General features: G+C 37.7%; 2 protein-coding genes across 2 annotated transcripts; both read right to left on the bottom strand.

Annotated features, from left to right (window-relative positions):
* Positions 1 to 10198: 10198 nt before the first annotated feature.
* LOC104701202 (putative oxidoreductase At4g09670) lies at positions 10199 to 11954 on the bottom strand. Its single transcript, XM_010416850.3, has 3 exons — positions 11380 to 11954; positions 10969 to 11248; positions 10199 to 10681 (listed from the first exon to the last, which is right to left on the bottom strand). The coding sequence occupies exons 1-3, from the start codon at positions 11845 to 11847 to the stop codon at positions 10356 to 10358; spliced, it is 1074 nt and encodes a 357-aa protein (XP_010415152.1). The 5' UTR covers positions 11848 to 11954; the 3' UTR covers positions 10199 to 10355.
* A 63-nt stretch (positions 11955 to 12017) lies between these two features.
* On the bottom strand, positions 12018 to 14594 carry LOC104701201 (butyrate--CoA ligase AAE11, peroxisomal-like). Its single transcript, XM_087458806.1, has 3 exons — positions 14065 to 14594; positions 12964 to 13817; positions 12018 to 12840 (listed from the first exon to the last, which is right to left on the bottom strand). The coding sequence occupies exons 2-3, from the start codon at positions 13785 to 13787 to the stop codon at positions 12174 to 12176; spliced, it is 1491 nt and encodes a 496-aa protein (XP_087314932.1). The 5' UTR covers positions 13788 to 13817; positions 14065 to 14594; the 3' UTR covers positions 12018 to 12173.
* Positions 14595 to 21132: the final 6538 nt, after the last annotated feature.

Below are 21132 nucleotides of genomic sequence, written 5' to 3'. Positions count from 1 at the left end.
CGACCATACATTGTTATCGGTAAATTGTCGTCACGTAGTCGGTATTTAGTAACAAAATTTAGCGACAATTTGACGACAAGTGTACGACTATATTAGTAGTTGTCGTGTAATAGTCGTTAAATATGACGACTAATTAACGACGAAGTTACGATTTTGTTACATGAATAAAATTTGCAATACTTTAGTCTTAAATTAATGGTTTTATTTTGCGACTATTTAACGACAACGTAAAGACAATTTTCCGTCTAAATGACTACTACATAACGACAACTTTGTTTTAGAAAATAATATAATTAACTGGTTATTATTGTTTTGTAATCCTGATTTTAATCCTGAAATTAATGAAATGGAGAACAAACATAATATAAAAGTCCAAAATCTAATGAAAACATATTATATACATAACCATAATTTTATTGAAACCAGAAAATACCCAAGTCCAAAACAGAAATCAAACCAAAACCAAAGAGAGAAAGAGTTTAGAACACATACAAACTGAACAAAAGAACTTGGTTCATGAGTTAAGAGAATATAGGAACCATATTGGAGTTGATCATGGAGTTGGTGAAGGATGATTGTCCTCCTCAGCTGATTGAGAGGCTATAAACTCCTGGTAGGCTGGATTAGTGTTGCGCATAAACTTTGCCATCAACGACAACTCTTTGATCTCGTTCTTTTGCTCAGCCACAAGGAGAGCAGTCTCTTTTTCTCGTGCAGCAGCTTCAGCATTGAGAGTCGCCTGAATTTCAATTTGACGTTAGGCTTACTTGAGTTGCTCTTGCAATGTAAGAAAGGCTTCGGTTTGTGATCGTTTCTTGCCCTTGCCAAGAGTATCTTTAAGGCTTCCAAGACCATACGGAGTTCCTCGTGAATCCTTCTCAGTGCACTGTTTTTACCAAAAAGAAAAAATGTAAATATATAGCAAAACAAATTCATGATTGACTAGAAATAGTACTTTACCTCAAGGAAGATGGCAGTACATTCATCGCTGGTGAGCTCCCGACGGTGTGAAGTACCATCTGAAAGACTTGAATCTGCCTCGAGCTCAGCCATCTTCTCCTGCAACTTCTGCTGATAAGCTTGATGAATTTTTTCTGCCTTGCCATCCACATAAGAACCATCCGGCTTTGTATGTGTTTTGAAAAAAACCACCCATATTGACCTCTCTTCCCAGCTCCTCTTCCTGCAATGTTACAAAATAAAGAATGGTTATGAAAGTGTTTAAAGTTAGAAAGGATATAAATGTAACTAAGAAATTAGAAATGACTTAACCAGATCATCTTGGATTTCTCTATATAACTTGGGTCCTGATAAGTGGATGTGAGGACCGAGACCATTACGGTCAGACAAACGACATTTGGAATAGGTTGAACTCCTTTGTTGTTGTTCTTCAGTATCCCAATTATCAACCATCTCTTGCCAGAGAGTACCTTCAATCCATGAAGGTTTAATTCGAGACGTCCTTGCATCGCTAACCATGCCCTTCATCCGGCGGTTACCGATGGTGTTGAAATGTTCTTGAACGGTTCCTGTTATCAATGGATCCCAGGTGTGAGTTTTCTACATAACAAAAGAGAGAAGGAATTATGTCAGTGAAAGTCAGTGAAAACAAGCAATAAACACAAGTAGAAAACATGTTACATTGTACTATTCTTACTGCAAATTCCATGAAGTATATGTCTTTTCGATCGGGAGGCACACAAGTCCAAGTATAATATGGACCATCGAATTTGTTTGTAAAAATCTTGGTAATCTTCCGAACAAGTTGACTTTTTTTGTCCCGATCAAACCTCCACACATGTAAACAATGCTAGTTAGTCAGATCAGTTATAAAGCAAACAAAAAAAAAATAATCAATCAGTATATGCTAAAGAGATTCTATTGCATCAATTTTGTTTCACATATACTATTATAACGAATTGACAGCAACGAGAATGACAAACCAATTGAAAGTGACGAGATTGAAACTTTCAATCAAACAAACCAATTTAAAGCAACAAGAATTCAATCCGCAAACTATGAGAACCAAGGACACCCTAAGTTAAATACACCAATTACTTGCAATGAGAATTCAATCCCCAAACTATGAGAACCAAAGACATCCTAAGTATGAAAAACCAATTGCTTGCACCAAACCAAAGCAATTAAATCGAATTCTACATCAAACCAAAGCTAGAAACATTACCAAGTCGTCTTCTCCAACGGTATGGGAGAGAGAACAGTCGTAAACTTCTCACGGCCAGGCATTGTAAGCAGGGCAGTTAGAGATTGTATCGTCTCATCCTGGATTTGAGGCTCGTAGTTGTTACCTTGAGAAGATGGTTGTTGACTATAACCATGAGAGTGCTGCGTTGGAGATAGCAGATGATCCTTCGGGATGTCTGCAGGATCAGGAACCTTAGGTGTCAAAATGGGCGGATCAGAAGCTCGATTGGTGGAGTTCTGGAAAAGCGTCTGTGGTGGTGGGAAGTTCCGGAAATGTTGTTGCTCTTGGGGCGTGAAAGGCGGAGGAATTCGAGCCGTCAGCGTGAAATTGTACTGAGGTGGAAGAGGGTTGGGTCTTCTAACGACGGGTGGAGGTTGGTTAGAGGGTCCAGCTCTCTGAGAAAGGTTGGGTGCAACCTTTCTCTTTTTGGTTTTCTTAACAGCAGTATTCGATGACATGAGAAAGAAGATGGATCGATTTCTGGTTAGGGTTAGATTGAGGAAGAAGGATATGGATCGAGATTGAATAATCGAAGAAGGTTTAGGGCTAAGGTTAGATTGAGAAAGAAGGAGATGGATCGAATTGATGGATCGAAGAAGGTTTAGGGTTAGGGTTAGATTGAGGAAGAAGGATGATGGATCAAAGAAGGTTTAGATTGATTCAGAGTTTAGGTTTAGATTGAGGAAGAAGTAGATGGATCGAATTGATGGATTGATTTAGGGTTAATGGAAGAAGGAGATGAGGAAGTGAGGAAGAAGGAGAGATCGAATGATTTAGGTTTAGGTTTAGGAATAGGTTTGTCTCAGATCGAATTTGATGGATCGGATCGAAATATTGTTGGGCCCGAATTGATTTTTGGCCCAAATTTCTTTTGCCCAAAATGTAAGAGGAGTGTTACACAATATAAGCTATACGTTTTGTTTATATTCACAAAAGAGAAATTGGTTCAGATGGTTAATGTCCTCTGGTTATAATCATCAGACCTAGGTTCGAGTAACCCCAATGTTATATATATATATATATATATATATATATATATATATATATTTAAAACACAAAAATGTTATATTTATTGTATAAAACAATAATCTTAAAGAAATTAACAAGGTTTTCCAAATGTTTATTAAAAAGTAAATAAAACCATTAGATTTTATTAAAATACATAATTTATTTTACATATCTTAAAGCACCAAAAGGGACTTCAGGATTCTTCGTCGTCTTCTTCTTCATCATCTGAAGACGATAAATTACAGATAAATTCATCTTCAGGTTCCGCGTCTGCAACATCATAATCCAGATTTATTGGGTCTCCCCTTTCCAAATTGTCTACTACGACATCTTCAATTGTAGTCATCAATACAACATCATCAGTTTCTGTTTGCAAAAGAGTAGGTTCTCCATAAATATTTCCTCTCGGATTTACTTTTAGAACATTGAGCCACAAATGCTTCGGTTTGTTTATGTATGGGTATGGAATATAACAAACTTGATGGGCTTGAGATGCTGTTTTGCAATCAACGTGTAAAGGTTACACATATTATATATGAAGGTGATAGTGACAATATATAATTAATGTGGACAATTATATACATACCTAGAATAAATGGTTCGTATTTATTGTACTTTCTGGATGAAAGAACGTCTACAACGCCACCATTACTTCTGCGAGTGCCTCTACCGATATCAGGGTCATACCACTTGCACTTAAATAGTGTGTTCTTCAACCCAAGCATCCCCTCATACTCAAGTTCTATGATATCAGTTAATGTCCCGTAGAAATTTGCAGCATTAGATGCATTCGCATAATTTTCACCTTTAACAGAGACCCCATAGTTACATGTCTTTCGTCCAGCACTGTGATTCTCTGTATGAAACAAATAACCTCTTGTAAAATACATTGGCCATGTTTTTGCCTTGTTCAAAGGTCCATGGACAATTTCTTGAACCCATGCAGGAAATGGATTGGAGGCGTTCCAATAAGAAACCTGCATATAAGTCCAGATATGTTAAATAATAACAATAAGTAAAATATATATCATGAAAAATTATTTAACATACATATTGTTTAACCCATAAATGATATTCGTCAGCTCTTTTCGCGGAGAGTTCTTTCTCGCTAAGTCCTGGATATTTTGCCGAAATATAATCCTCGAACATACTAAATATAGAAAGACCAGATCACCACAAATGTATATGAGAAAATATGGTGGAATTAGATATCTTAAAATGTAACTAATTTGTGACATAGAACTAATTATATACCTCTCAATTGGTTGAAAATAGTCACAATTCCGTAAAACATTTGCGTGTGCGCAACGATAGTCATCACCTGAAAGCCATATTTCATTCATTTCTCTACTAGGACGGCCAACTTGAGTAAATATAGAGGGTACTCCAGGGACATGATATTCAAACGCTTCACCTTCATGCAATCTTGTTAATCTGACCATAAAATTAAAAAGTAATTATTATGACTATTAAATTAAATATCACTTTAAAAATATTTACTCTTAATTGCTCACCTTGATTTTGTTTGTATGTTCGCAGCAAAGTAGTGCTCAGAGAAATAAGCAATCTCGTCATTGATATATGATTCAACAATTGATCCTACCGCATATCTTTTGTTCTTTGCTTTTCCTTTCAATTTTTTGAAAAACTTTTCAAAAGGGTACATCCACCTATATTGGACAGGGCCTTCCAGTTCAGCTTCATAGGGAAGATGTATAGGCAGGTGCTCCATCATATCAAAAAAGGATGGTGAAAATATTTTTTCCAATTTGCAAAGGATTAAAACAATGTTCTGTTTTAGAATTTGAAGTCGACTTGTTTGCAAAGTTCTCGAGCATAAGTCCCGGAAAAATGCTCCAACCTCTATAATATTATATTTATTCAAACTTCATCACATTAATTACGGAGAAACCTTTACTCACTTCATGTATATATATATAGAACTTTAAATAATTAATTAATGGAAAAAATGTTAAAAAAATCCCCAACTTTCAAATTTGGGACGATTAAAGCATCAACTTTGGAAGTGTCATTTAAATCATGAAGTTTTGTTTGACTTTTTGATAAAATAGTTAAGTTTTGTTGATCAGGCCGTTTTGGACACGGTATTAATTTTCTATTAAAAAAGACATAACAAAGTTAACTTTCCGTCATAATCAAGAGGATGTCGTTTTGAAGACTTTAAAACGTCGTCGTGTTTGTACTAAAAAATATGAAGAAAAGTGATACTCCAAGTAATCGAACTCGCAACCACACAAACACAATACATTTATTCAAGCACTGAACCACGATAAGATTTTACGATATATCACACTGAAAATATATATTTACACGTTAGACATGACATTGAACTTAGGAAATGACATGAGATCTGGAAGAGCCGAGCAAGGAATCCGAATCTGAACTGTGACAATCGAACACAAAACAAAACTCGGATTGCTCTCATCAAAGAGAGGTCGATTTCCCAGAAAATATAGGATCTCATGATAACATGAACAGCACCGGACCAATGACGTCTTCGAGAAAATCTCCGACGATGTCATTATATTGGGTATAAATATATATGTTCGGATTTATAGAATCTTCAGTTGTGTCGTGGTTCAATGGTTAAATAACTGCTTTGGGTTTGAAAGATCGCAGGTTCGAGTTTACCATGCCTCAATTTGGATTTTCAATTTTTTAGTAAAACGAAATTCTTTAGAACGACGTCGTTTTAATTCTAACGGAAATATTATTTTTAACAGAAAATTAACGTTGTGCCTAAAATGGTCAGGTCAATAAAACTTGACTATTTTTCTAAAAAGTTAAACAAAACTTCATGATTTAAATGACATTTGAAAGTACATGCTTTTTTCATCCCAAATTTGAAAGTTGGGGTTTTTTTTAATATTTTTCCCATTAATTAATATACCTGATAACACAAGGTGGATATTCCGGTCAAGGAATTCTGCAAAGATAAATGAAAGTAACCGCTCCATGAAAACATGGCAGTCATGGCTCTTCCTACCTGAAAACTTTCCATTTTCCATATCAACACAAACAGCTAAGTCTGCTGAATAGCATCTAGGAATTTAACCGAGTATTTCACACATTCCAATAAGCTTTTTCTGGCTTCGTCTGTCAATGTATAGGGCGGGAAAGTTGCTTTACCCCTACTATCAAGATGTAAGTGTGGCCGAGAACAGAACTTTGCTATATTCAACCTTGACATGACGGAATCTTTTGATTTACCTTTCACACGCATAAGATGCTTACCCCTACTATCAAGATGAATGGTTAAGTACTGGTTCTTCTACACTCTTATAACCCCCATCCCATTGATAGTTATCATCAAAGCTCACATTAGAAGGAAATGCATCATTCACCATATCCACATATCTATCTTCTACTACATTACCCACTTCCTCACTCCCACTAATAAATGTCGGATCAACAGTACTCGTTCCTATATCCATATTTATTTCTTCCTCATGCTTATACCAAACATAATAATCTAGCATAAACCCAACACTAAAAAGATGATTCCAAATTCTAGTCCCTAGAAAACACTTCCCGTTTTTGCACCTACTACAAAGGCAAAAAAACTTACTCCCGTTTTCTTGTGCAAAAGGCTGGCTATTTGCAAATTACATGAACTGCTCCATCCCGGCTCTAAACTCTTCTGTAAATTTTTCCGTCACCTCATCGATCCTTTTGTATATCCACTCTCGTAAATTACTATAATTGTAACATCCTGACATTATTATAAATCTCCATGATCACGTTTTTTTTTCTTGTGTTGTTTTGTGTTTCTGCGAGTGAGAAAAACGATGGGTGAGCTCAGTTTATATAGGCATATTTAGCGACTAAAAAGTGACTATATCACGTAGTCACAAAATGCTGGTACACCTACTCCGGAATGCTAAAAACGTGTTTAAAACCAACTTTTAGCGACTATTTTGCGACAAAATTCTGACCCGCCAAAAATGTTGCATTATAGTCGCCAAATTTACAACTATATTAGCAACAACAGCATTAGTCGCTAATGTGGCGACTGTTTGACGACAATATTCACAAATTCCTTAATTTGTCGTTATTTAGTCGCTATTTAGCGACTAATTTAGCAACTAAATTATTTTGTCGCAAATAAGCGACTAATATACGACCATATCATAATTGTCACAAAACAGTCGCTAATTAGTAGCTAAATTATCGCCAAATTTAACGACTACGGTTTTAGTCGCCGATTGTAGTCGGAAAAACCGTGTTTTCTTGTAGTGTTCTCTTCCCTTGACAAATCAGCATAATAACTTTTTTTTCTTCCCTTCTTGGCAGAGGTGTTTCCTTTATCCTTTCATTTGCTAAAAAAATTATTATATAAACAAACCCTCCGTGTCCATGGCAAGTTTATCATCTCGTCAAAAAAGTAATTTAATGTTTTTAATAAGGGTTTGATATTTATATATATATATATATATATACTAGATAAATACCCGCTCGATATGCGGAGTTAAAGTTTTGTAAACAAACTTAAATTTAACAAAAATATATTAAAATTTATTGTACCTTAACCCCACCTTCGTCCCTTGGAAAGATAACTTTGCGTCTAATCTCTTCCACCATAGAGAACCTCCGCTCTGCCCTCCTCATTTATGGAGAGAACATGCTCACGTCTTTTATTTACCTTTCCATTAATATTTTTCTACCAATAGAACAAAGTTGAAAGCAATATTTTTGAATAAATTATTTTGTTAGATGAAAAATATGAGACGATCTATGTTTATATAGACGTGAGTTTTTACAAAATTTAGAATTAATAATTAATTGTATATTTTACTTAATCACCATTTCTATTTTTTAGAACTAATTAATAACTTAAAATTAAATATAAGTAAATAATGTTATAATTTCGAACTTTATGAAATAGATATAGATATATATAATTCAGCAGGTGGCTGATAACTTTTTTCCTGGTTTGTTTGTTGATTGTTAAATATTGGATTCTCAGTTTCTTGGGTGTATAGCCCAGTAGATGGGAGGATTGCCTCACTTAGTGTTTATGACAATATTCATGCATCTCAATTTGTGTTTGTGATACAGATAGAGACAAAGTGTGATCTTGGAATCAAGGCAATGAAGAGGAGGATGTTCTAGATGCTCGGTTGTTTGTTCTATGCTGCTGTTAGGTTGCTAGAATGGAATGTAGTGGTCTAGAACGGTTGTTTAGGATGCTATTTATTGCTTTTTGACTTTGTTGGCTATTGGTATTGAATTTATTGGTTATTGGTTATTGTTTCTGTTAGAGTTTCTGATTTATTGTTATTGGTTATTTCCGTTGTATGTTGATTGGGGTTAGGATGTTAATGAGTATGAAATCACTACTTTAATAATATATTTAAAAAAATGGTCAGATCGTTTTAACCTACTAATTCGTAACATAGCATGATCTTTCAGATTTATTAAAGAATCATAAGTAAACTTAAATTATCTATTCATTAGGATGTGACATGTACAAGCAAAGTGTAGATTTTTTTTCATGATTAATTACCTATTAAGACTCTCTATTACATAAAATCTGATCACTCAATTATACAACAACTACCACTATTTATTTCTTTTTTGCACCTCAACGTTTTGTGAAAGTAATTATCTAACCTTTTTATGATAAAAACATTAATAAACTTTCTTTTGTTTTATTTTTGATAAATTTCAAATACTTATTTGAATTAATAGTTTACGTTCCTTCACAATATTTGGGAGATGTTTACTGCATGTTGAATATAACTTCTCATAGCATGTATCAAAAAAAACCGCCAATATGGTTTTTGACCCTTTTTTTTCTTTGATAGTAATTATAAGCTAGGTTGAATGGTAAGGGAAACGAATATGCGGAAGCGAAACGTTTCTAAAAGCAGAAAACGATTTTTAGAAAATTTTAAGAAGTAGAAACACTTTGGAAACATATGTATTTTTTCCCATCTAGTAGCTTTATTAACGATAAATATCTGTATCATTCTTTACAAAAGATTGTAAGAAAACGAGCATGACTGAAACAAATTATAATCATTCAGGCTGACAATTGCCTGTTTTGCTAGTTTATCAGCACATTAATTTTGCTCTCGATGTCGAAATGTGAAACTCACAGAGTAAGCCGCTTTCCAACACCCTATAGTATCCAAGTAGCGTTTTAGACGAGGGTTTTAGTTCGTTTTATTGACCTGCCACTGAGTTTGGAAAAAAACGTTGACCTTTAGACTATTTACGAGGAATGCCACTGAGTTTTGGGAAAAAAAAACGGATCAGGTAAAAAAAACACGCATATCCTTTACAGGTCGTGTAAACCTAATGAAAATTTTCTCCTTTTGTGCCATCATCGTTAACGAAACCATTTGAAGAGATTTTGTTCTTCTCTGTGCTTCGTTTCTTGAGATTTACTCCTCCCCTCATGAGAGCATACCATTGTCGCAAAAAAAATCTTCTAAGAGAGGGTCATCAAGCGTATTTACAGAAAATACTAAGAAAAGAACTGGATACATCTTCAAAGAAAAAATTTGTTTAGTCGATGAATTGGCGGAGAAAGGTGAAGACAAGATATGCGATTCAAAATCAGAAGAGGAAACTAGGGATTCAGACAAGAAAAAGCTGGAAAGAAACAACCAGTTCTTGAGACAAATGATGGCCAAGGGAAAAAGAAAAAGAGATATTAGAAGGGTGATGATTTCGATGAGCTGCCAATTTCTTATGGTTCCATGAACATGAAAAATAAGGTAAGATATCTACTTCTATATTGGCCTAACATATCTCAGACTTAAGTATATAGTCATCTTCATCGATCTGCCAATGCGAATCTGCATCTTCATGTGATTACCACTTTAACATATATATACGAATATATGATGGAATCAACATGAAGCCATCTTCAGGCTATCTTTCTAGATTACAAAAGAATTATACACCCCGTGCTAGTCTGGTCATATGAAATGTTAAAATTATAGTCGACGAGAGTGAAGATAAAGTTATTATGGAGTATCAAATAAAATCATGAAGTACATAGACATAGCATTTTCGACTTTTAAAAGTTAGCTACCATATATAACATATTTAAATGGGTCTATGACACTAATATAAATATTATAATCTAACTAGAAGTTCTAGACACCACTTACATATGAACCACTTCACAACCTATATCAACAGATTTCTTCACAGCATCAACCACCAACTGTGTCTTCCTACTGATCTCTGGCCACCTACGATCAGCCTCTGAATCGCCCCGCTTGATTCCTTCAACAAGCCGCGTGAACTCTCTCAGCATCATTGCCTCTTGCGACTCCCCAGTTCCGCCACAATCAAAGGTAACTCTCTTTGGCATTACGTTCCAACCAATGTGCATGTCCACGAACTTAGCACCACTTGTGTACTCGAACCAAGCTATGTCCTCCTTGTAAGGTATCACATAGTCATTCATCTGAAACGAACCTTTTGACCCTGGCATGGTACATTTCGGCATATGGTGTTTTTACAACGATCATTAGTATTTTACGTATCATTATTTTGGTTTGGCTTGGTATACGTTTTTCTAACAAATGTAACAACAAATCTACAATAGATCTTTTATTTTAGTTAATTACATACAATTTTATCCCTTTTAGCTTGGTTTTGGTTTTAAATTTGGTTCAATTCGAGGCTGGATTTGATTTTATTCCCCTAGACTCTTACTATTTCTATTACATCCTATATTATAAAGGCTATGGTAAGAACTAAGAAGTAAGAACCTGAGATAGCTAAGTCAGTCGATAGTTGAGAGAGGAAAGAGCAATGGACGATTGCCATTGCGTTTGTACCAAACTGAAGGGAGGCAGAGCAGGACAAGATAGTCCCAACCGAGTTTGTCGAGATAGAGGAGGGAAGAGCCCTGACAAATATTGGCATTTGGTAAGACATAGCCCATAGAGCTGCACCTATAGGGTACCCAAGCTCTCCAATAGCTCCGGCCAAACCCATAGCTTCTTTATTCAGTTGCTCTGATACCGGAGTTGTCATCGTAGTATACATCTACAATATATATAATTATTTTGTCACACTTTAAGGATTAGTGATTAATAAAACATTTTAAATAAAAGTAAAATATTTTTTGTACTAATTTGCAATATATTGATTATTGATTAAAAGAACAAAGTGCTTACGTGGCGAACATCTCCAAGCAATCCAGAATCAAACATCGTTTCTTTAATCTTAGCCGTCCGTTGATGATGCAACCAAACCGTACCGTCCATAAACTGAACACCGTTACATTCACACGCCTCCACGATCTTGTCCAGCTCCGTCGCGTCTTGAGCCGGTGGTTTCTCAACAAGAACATGCTTCTTCTTCTCTGCCGCTGTCACTGCCCATTTCCCTCGCTGCGTTACCGGTATCGTCAAGTACACTGCGTCGACGTTTGCATCGTTGAGCAGTTCTTGGTAGCTTCCGTATATAGTGACGTTCTCCGGCGATAAATTGTTGGCGGCGGCGAAGGATTTTGCGGTTTCGAGACATGGATCACTGATTGCGATGATGACGGCGTTTGAGGATTGTGTTACTGTTCTGACGAACTTTGATGCGTATTTGATGCAACCAAGAAGACCAAAACACACCGTTTTGTTGTTAGCCATTGTTGAGTCTTTTTTTTTTTTTTTTGCCAATGTTGTCAGCCATTAATTGTTGAGTTGTGTTCTAATGAAAGTGATGAGATTTGTGTTTTTCACGTGGCAAATCCTATGCCTTAGATATGAGTTATCTTCTTCGATTTATTATTTTTTCTTTCACGTGACAAAAAAAAAACAAAAAAATCTGATGTTTCATTAAATAAAAGATGCATTATTTGTTGACCTTTAATTTATAAATACTTTAGCGTAGTTAGCACAGATTTAACAATCCATGCAAACTACGACAAAAATTAATTAAAACACACACAAAGCGGATACATAGCATATAAGTCTTAAAGCTTCGAACTAACGTGTTTAACATTCTTTGGATGGACTTTCTTGGAACCGGCATCGTCCTCCTTGACTACCAAGGCCTTAGCGTTGTCTCTCAACTTAGACTTGAGGATCTTACCATTGCTGTTCTTTGGCAAATCTTGAAAGAACACTACCTTTCTTGGACACATAAAATGCGGCATATTATCACGGCAATACTTAATGAGATCTCCTTCATTGGTCACCAATTCTTCTTCACTCTTCTTTAGAACAACAAAGGCACACGGGGTTTCACCCCACAGAGGATGAGGCATGGCCACCACAGCGGCCTCGAGCACTTTTGGATGCATGTAAAGAACTTTTTCGACCTCAATACTGCTGATGTTTTCACCTCCTGAGATAATGATGTCTTTGGATCGATCTTTGATCTCTACATGTCCATCAGGATGAATAACACCTATGTCTCCAGTGTTGAGCCATCCGTCTTTAAACGCTTCAGATGTTGCTTTAGGGTTCTTTAGATACCCTATCATTAAGTTGCTTCCTTTAATGACAATTTCTCCCATTGTCTTCCCCTCGCGTGGTACACTCTCTAGAGTTTCGGTGTTCTTCACATCAGCGTCATCTAGGGCTATGCTCCTTACCCCTTGCCTTGCTTTCAACTGCATCTGTTGATGCTCTGGTAGTCTGTTTAGAATTTGCATACAATTTTTTCTTATTTTTAACATGTTTGTTGTGGAAAGTTTCTTCAACACCGTTATTTATAAGATTGTAGTATATATATGTAAAACTTAAAATGGTGACTATTACCTGTTCCACTCGTCTTGCCACTCACAAAAGAGAACCGGGCCGGTGGCCTCCGTAAGTCCATAGCCATGCATCACTTGAAACCCCATCTGTTCAATTATCTTCAAAATGATAGCCGGGGGCGAAGATCCTCCGGTCAGCACCTGAACCGGCTGGGACTTGTGTGACTGGTCTGTTCGACCTCCTTCAAGGAGAAATCTGAAGACCGTAGGAACACATGATATGTGCGTCACACCATGTAATTCAATATTCTTGTAGATCTCTTGAGCATTCACATGTCTCATGCATACATTAGTACCACCACGTGCAGCAACGGACCATGTGTGTGTCCATCCATTGCAATGAAACATAGGTAGTGTCCATAGGTAGATTGGTAAAATCCCCATTGGCCAGCCAATAATCGAGCCTAAAGCGCTCAAATAGGCCCCTCGATGGCTGATCACCACACCTTTTGGGTCGGCAGTGGTACCCGACGTGTAGTTCAAAGAGATAGGGTCATTCTCGTTGCGGACAAGGAAGGTACTTGCTAACAGGAAAGGCGTAGGTTTTCCTTTTTGGATGAGACCTTCGTAGTCTAACTTCTTGGAGGAAGGATTTGTAGTGGAATCAAACTCGTTAATTAATATTACCAGCGGATGAGGTTGTGAATCGTGAAAGGGTAAGAGACGAAGGACTTCCCGGGTCAAAGAGGCAAACTCGTGGTCCACAAATAAGATCTTTGGCTGGGCGTGGCGGAGGATGATGGCTATGGTTTTAGCGTCAAGACGGGTGTTAATAGGGTTCAGTACGGCTTCGGTCATGGGAACGCTAAAATGCATCTCGTACATGGCAGGTACGTTTGGGGCAATAATCGAGACCTATACATAAATTTATCACATACGTTAAAAGTAGATAAATAATTCATTAAGGTCAAAAATATCATCCTCAAAAAAAATTAAGGATCGTACAAGCAATTTTTATAAATGCATCACTAAATATAAAACGAGAGAACAAAAAGTAAAAAAAAAAATAAAGTCATATATGATTCATATGTGGATCATTATCGTCATGGCATCGTAATGTCGTATGCATATTTGCATGAAAAGGCAAATCAAAAATTCTTACGACGTCGTTACGGGTGATGTTAAGAGAGAGGAGAGAAGCAGCGAGTCAACAGCAACGGTCGTAGGTCTGATGCCAAGTGAATCGAGTTTTTCCATAGATTATGGAAGTTCGATTAGCATAACACTCGGAAGCTCTCTTCAAGAACGTTAGGGGAGTTAGAGGAACGTTGTTTGCTTCACATAACGCCATTTTATCCATCTTTGTGTGTGTGTATGAGTAAATAAGGAATATGCAAATCCATATTATATATACAAGATTATGAGAGGCTTCAAAACATAGACGATAGTGATAGATAACAAAATTTTATATATAGGAACGATTGTATGCTGGTCATGCCTAAAGTTTTGGAAGCTGTCATAGAAAACATCTAAAGCTAGCTCTCACATGATATTAGCAGCGAGGACCTACCTTTAGGAGGAAGGGAATATTGTAGAAGTCGTACTAGACAATTTGCTGCCAAACAAGAAAAATAAGACTACTAAATTCGTTTATTTATAGAGTTCGGGCAGCTATCAGGTCAGAACGAATCCAGGATAATAATTCAAGCCTACCTATATATGTTTACATTTTTAAAAAAGGAAAGCCAGACAATAGAGTATTTAACAAGGACCACCCAAGTTTATTGTATTAATTGTTTAAAGACATAAGGTACGAAAAGTCGTTCAAATTATATACTGGCCATTCATATTCACTACTGTTTTCATTGTTCACAAGCGTTTGTAATCAAATTAATGGATTGTTCTCGACAGATTAGTTGTCTGTAACCAAAAAATTTGGTTAGTATTTTAATATCTTCGCTAACTTTGATGTACTAATATTAGGAGGAAAAAATCTAACAGGGATTAGAAAACGATCCCGCAAACGCTGTTGGAAGACATCTTCATACATTAAAGCATTAGTCAGACAAACGTAATTAGGTTCATAAACGTTTAATATCTCCATCTTCCATCTACATCTTTCAAGCTAGATTGACAAATTCTATCTTTACTTCTTGATACGGTGTTGTAGCTTAGTTAAGCTGCGAAATTATTAGGCTAAGGACCGACTTTGTAATTAGGAAACTTAACATATGTCGTTTAGATTAAACCTCATCTCTTGTAGTATATATATCTCTCTTTAACATCAATAAAGATTCAAGCTTTCTCTCAACTTTGGCAGAAATATATAATAAAGCTACCATGGGGCATGAACCACATCATATGTATAAAAATATCTTCTTTAGAGAAGTAAAGATAATGATGTATCCATAACTAAAACAAACACATTAATGAGATTGATCATGGAAAAATCAGAGAGTTGCAAAAAATGTTAAAATCATCAAATCTTTGAAAGATGAAATGTACTCTATAGCCTTGAATCAAATAATTAGCTTCAATTTAGAGTACTATCTTCTTTTTTATTCTCTGTTTCTTATCTTCACCTTAATCAAAGGAAACGGCGTTATCTTTTTTGTAAGTTTTTCTTTTTTACCCTCATGTGATTCCAAAATTCATTCTAACGTTTTCTTGTTATTGCTCATTAATCAATTTTCATACTTCCTAGTTCATAATCACAAAAGAGATAGAAGCTTGTGATAGAGCTAGAGCTATTAGCTCAATCGAGTTTTCAACATCGGGTTTACTATTGTTTTAGTTTTAGAAGTGAAGAATACAAATATCAACAAGCACATATAGATATTAAACAAGGCGAGCATGCTGGCAATTCATTCACCAGCAAACTTTTTTTTTTTTATCAAATCAGAAATATAAACATTACAATAAAGGTGATAAAGGCGAAATTCCTGACGGTGGGACACCGACGGTTTGGCCTCTCGCCGTCGTCGAGAACATCTTCTTTCTCCCCCCTCTTCCTTTCTAGATGATGGATCTGAATGCTCAACCACCCTCTTCCGTTCCTCCAGACCCGGATTTATCGAATGTCTCCGCACAACTTCTCACCTCCCCGACCAGTTCAAAGGCCCTACCTGATACGACTTCAAAGGGAGATTCATCCTCTGTCCTTGCTCAAGAAGATAAGGATACCTCACAACCAGCTCTGATTTCTCAGATCTCTCCAGTCTCCGAACAAGGAGTTCGAAATTCTCCACCTGTTATTGACGACACTCAGCTAGTGTGGGCAGAACGTTTCAACTCCTCTCTGCGTAATCTCACTAAGGCAGCTCAGCCGACCTTCACTGAAGATGGAACCCCAAAAGTCAGAGCTCCAGCTTCTGTCATTCTCCGTGCCTTAGACACATGGAAAGACCACATTGTGGCTCACTTTCACAGGAATCCTCCTCCACTAGATAAAATCTTTGTTGACCTTAACCCCATTTGGGGCAAAGATGGTAGAATCAACATCAGATGCCTCCCAAATGGCATTGTTCTTATCTACATCCCATCCGAGCAAACTAGGAAATGGGTCTTAGAGGTTGGGTGTTTGCAAGCGGGTAACTGCCTCTTCACGGTTACAGCTTGGTCTCCAACAGCTTCCTTAACTCCATTAAAACTTGTTTCACTTCCAATTTGGGTCATCTTGAAGGACGTTCCACCTCAATTATACTCTCTCCCTGGATTAAGTACCATAGCCTCGGGCATTGGTGAACCACTCTACACAGAAAAACATCAACTACCTCCGCTTGCAGCTGACACTCGAATTAAGGTGGAGATCCTCCTCAAGAAAGTTCGGCCTCAATCTGTGTTAGTAAGTGATGATGAAGGCAATGAAGTCAGGATTTGGGTGGAATATCCTCGACTGCCTCCAAAATGTGATTATTGTAAGGAATTTGGACATCTTTACCATATATGTCCTTCTGCTCCAGACATTGTTCCTCCTCCTACAGTGAATCCATTAAATACACAAGGAACTGCCATCAGCAATACTGACTCTACCAAACTTCACACTTCCCAAAAGTGGCAAATCAAAGGTCCGACAGGACTCGCAAATACACGTCATGCCTCCCAAATTGTTCAAAATGCTCAGACATCGGTCCCTGCTACGCAGTTAACTCTAGCTGCAGCCCCTACAGCTGCTACCCATCGTTATTTTGACTCACCAACATCAGATTCTCCCAGTGATTGGCAGGTGGTTAGTGGAAAATCAAGGAAATCCAAAATAAATCAGCAACTTGGTCCTGACCAACTTCCTCCGGAATGTTCCAAAGCATCACAGATTGCAGAGGAGAAGAGAGCTCCTCAAAAAGGTCAGAATAACAACATAACCAGTTCATCCTCTTCCCCAACACAACCTGCAAAAAATTCCCCTTCGACTGCAACAGTAGAGACTGTGAAAGAGAAAAATTCAGTAGTCTTGGTATCCTTAGCTACTAGAAAGGCCAAAGCTTCTGGTATTGCTGAGAATCATAAAGGTATTACTTCCAGGAAATCTAACCCAAAATCTGGTAAGAACACCACTAGTGGGCGTTTATCCTTCAAAGGACGCCCCCACCACCATGCTTGAAAGCATAGCTTTCAACCTTTTGCCCTTTTTGATGATGATAAAAGTTTTTTGTTATAATATTCGGGGTTTAAATACTATACATCGCCAACGTGAGCTCAAGAATTGGATTCGGTCTAATAGGCTTTCAATAGGAGGCATTTTGGAAACTCATGTTCAGCAAGAGAATGCTGCATCGATTTTGGCTTCAAATTTTCCAGGTTGGAAATATGATTCCAACTACTCTACTGAAGCACTAAATGGAAGAATCTAGATTGTCTGGGGTCTTCGATCCTGCTACAAACCAATCCTTCACAATTACCTTTGTGTATGCACGCAACTGTATGCTAGCTCGAAGAGATCTTTGGTCCACTTTAGAGGAGATACATCAACATAGTATGCTCAGAACACTACCTTGGCTGCTCCTTGGGGATTTTAACCAAATACTCCATGCCGAAGACCATTACTCTCTACACCCGTACCCTCTTCCGATACAAGGAATGTCAGAGTTCAAACTCTGCATTGACAACTGTGAGCTCTCGGAGATGTCGGGTAGAGGATTAGCACACACTTGGTATAATGGTCAATCACTCAACCCAATCACCCGCAAACTTGATAGGGCTTTAGCAAATGAAGCATGGTTGATTGAGTATCAGCAGTCTACTGCTCTTTTTGATGCTCCTGGTGGATCTAACCACTCTCCAATCGTTGTTGCAACTTATGAGGAGTCAGAAAGAAGGAAAGTCCCTTTCAAATTCTATACCTTCTTCACTACTCATCCAGAATATCCGAGCCTAGTAGAATCTGCTTGGCACTCACCAACAGTTCAAGGCTCTGCAATGTATAACCTCTGTCAGAAGCTCAAAGCGGTAAAATTTGGCTGCAAGACTTTTAACAGAAATGCATTCAGCAATATTCAAGCTAGAGCTGCCGAAGCTCATGCCAATCTCTCTCAACTCCAAGCCCAGATTCTCACAAGCCCTTCAACTGCTTTATTTGAAAGTGAGAGGGAGGCTAGAAGAAAATGACTTATTCTATCAACTGCAGAGGAAACCTTTCTTAGGGAGAAATCCAGAATTCGCTGCTGTACTGAAGGAGACTCAAACACTAAATTCTTCCATAATTCAGTCAAGGCTCACCAAATAAGGAATAAAATCTGCTCGTTTATTACGGAAGATGAAGATAGGATCACAGATCAGGACACTTTAAAGGAGATGATTATCGGTTACTATCAGCTTCTTCTTGGAATAAAAAACTCATCAGTGCTTCCCCAATCCATTGAGAGACTCAAGGAACGGTTGATATGTACGGCTGATATGTCAACCAAGCTTTCTGCAATTCCCGCAAGTGAAGAAGTTACCTCAACTCTCTTCTCCTTACCTAGAAGCAAGGCACCAGGACCTGATGGATTTACGGTTGAATTCTTCATTAACTTTTGGGGAGTTGTTGGTCCTACCTTCATAGAAGCAGTTCTAGAGTTTTTCAAGACTGGGAGGCTACTTAAGCAAGTTAACGCAACTATTCTTGCACTTATCCCCAAGACTACAACTGCTGAAAAGCTCTTTGAATTCTGACCTATCTCTTGCTGCAACACCATCTACAAGGTCATTTCCAGAATCTTGGCAAAGAGACTCAAACTGATTACGGGTGCAGCAGTTCAACAAAATCAGGTAGCGTTCATTCCAGGCAGGCTCCTATGTGAAAATGTTTTATTAGCTTCTGAGCTTGTTACAGATTTCAACACGGATGGACCTGTTTCCAGAGGCTGCTTACAAATTGATTTATCAAAAGCTTTTGATAATATTGATTGGGATTTCCTAGAAAACATTCTAAGAGCACTAGAACTGCCCACCATGTTCATTAAGTGGATAACTGCATGCTTCACTACTCCGTCCTACTCGGTTGATTTTAATGGTGAATTGATAGGATACTTTCCTGGTAAGAAATGCCTTAGGCAAGGAGACTCAATCTCGGCTCCCCTCTTCACACTAGTAATGAACATTCTCTCCAAGCAGCTTGATGAAGCAGTGGTGTTAAACAGGTTTCAACCTCATCCAAAGTGTGCTGATCCACTAATTACACACCTGAGTTTTGCGGATAACATCCTGGTTTTCGTCGATGGCAATGAATCCTCTCTAGTCACCATCCTTGATGTCTTGGCTCAGTTTAAGATGGCTTCGGGTCTTGAAATAAACTTTACAAAAACTTGTCTCTTCCTTGATGGAAACAATAGAGACCATATCAGACACTTGGCTCAAAGACATAATCTCATTCACGGGTCGCTTCCAGTTCGATACCTTGGAGTTCCGTTACTACCAAACAAGCTTAACTCAACGGATTATCAGCCTCTTATAGACAAAGTCAAGGGACGCATTTCCTCTTGGACAAATCGACACTTATCATTTGCGGGAAGACTGCAGCTCCTACACTCGGTAATTAATAGTACCATCAACTTCTGGGCATCAATATTTATGCTTCCCAACCAACTGCTTACAAACTCTTGAGCAAATCTGTAGTGCCTTCCTGTGGAAAGGTGTTGCATCCTCTGCTAGGGACGTAGTTTGCACACCTAAAGCGGTTGGAGGAATGGGTCTAAAATGATTGACCGATTAGAATCAGTTATTTGGGCTCAAGTTAATTTGGTTACTATTCTCTCAAGTAGGCTCTTTATGGGTTTCATGGGTAAAAAAGCACCTGATCAGAGGAAGAAATTTTTGGGATACAGATTTCAGTACTTCAGGAAGCTGGTTATGGAGACAACCCGCTAAGAGCTTTAGCTCGACCATATATTTCCTGCAATATTATCTCTGGCATCAATGCTCTCTTCTGGCACGACAACTGGACTGGATTGGGACCGCTTATTGATATCATAGGTAGCTCTGGACCACGTGTTACAGGGATTGGGATTCTATCCACAGTCAAACAGGCTTCACCAAATGGAGTATGGTTAATTCCAAGGGGGAGGCACCAACTAGTACAGCTTCTGAGATCTTGCCTTATGACCCACAATCCGCCTACAGAAGATACTTTGGAGGATGTTTTTCAGTGGAAGTTAACTCCAGATCAAACTCAAGGTAAATTCTCTTCCATGCAGCTTTGGCGACATCTTCACCCTCCAGGACCATCGGTACCATGACAACATCAGGTATGGTTCAAAGAGTGTATCCCAAAAATGACCTTCATGACCTGGCTGACAGTTTTAAACAGACTAACAACAAGAGACCGATTAAGAAGATGAAATTTTCATATTCAAATCCCAGCCTCCTGTCTACTGTGTGTATCGGGTGATGAGTCAAGGGATCATTTGTTCTTCCAATGTCTTCTCAGATCTTTGGTCAGATTTTTTACTCACTTATCTCCACTGGATAAAGAGGCCAACCACAAACAGGAGGCTAAATGCAATTTGCTGGTTGATTCTCCAAGCGCTAATTTACAATATATGGAAGGAACACAATGCACGCCTACACACTCCAACCTTCCGAAACCAAACTCAGCTCAATCGAGAGATTCATCAATTACTAAGAAGGAGGTTAATTGCCCTGGACAGAAACTTAACCACGACAACTCAACAGCAAGACTCCTACCTAACTTTATGGTTCACTCATTTCCACTTGTCCTGAAAAAGCTTTTTTCTCTCCTACTTTAAAGCCTCTG

Source organism: Camelina sativa, chromosome 7, assembly GCF_030686135.1.
Source record: "Camelina sativa cultivar CO46 ecotype springtype chromosome 7, ASM3068613v1".
Taxonomy (NCBI): Eukaryota; Viridiplantae; Streptophyta; class Magnoliopsida; order Brassicales; family Brassicaceae; genus Camelina; species Camelina sativa.
The sequence above is the reverse complement of the archived record's forward strand: the minus strand, read 5'-3'. Positions and strand labels throughout refer to the sequence as shown.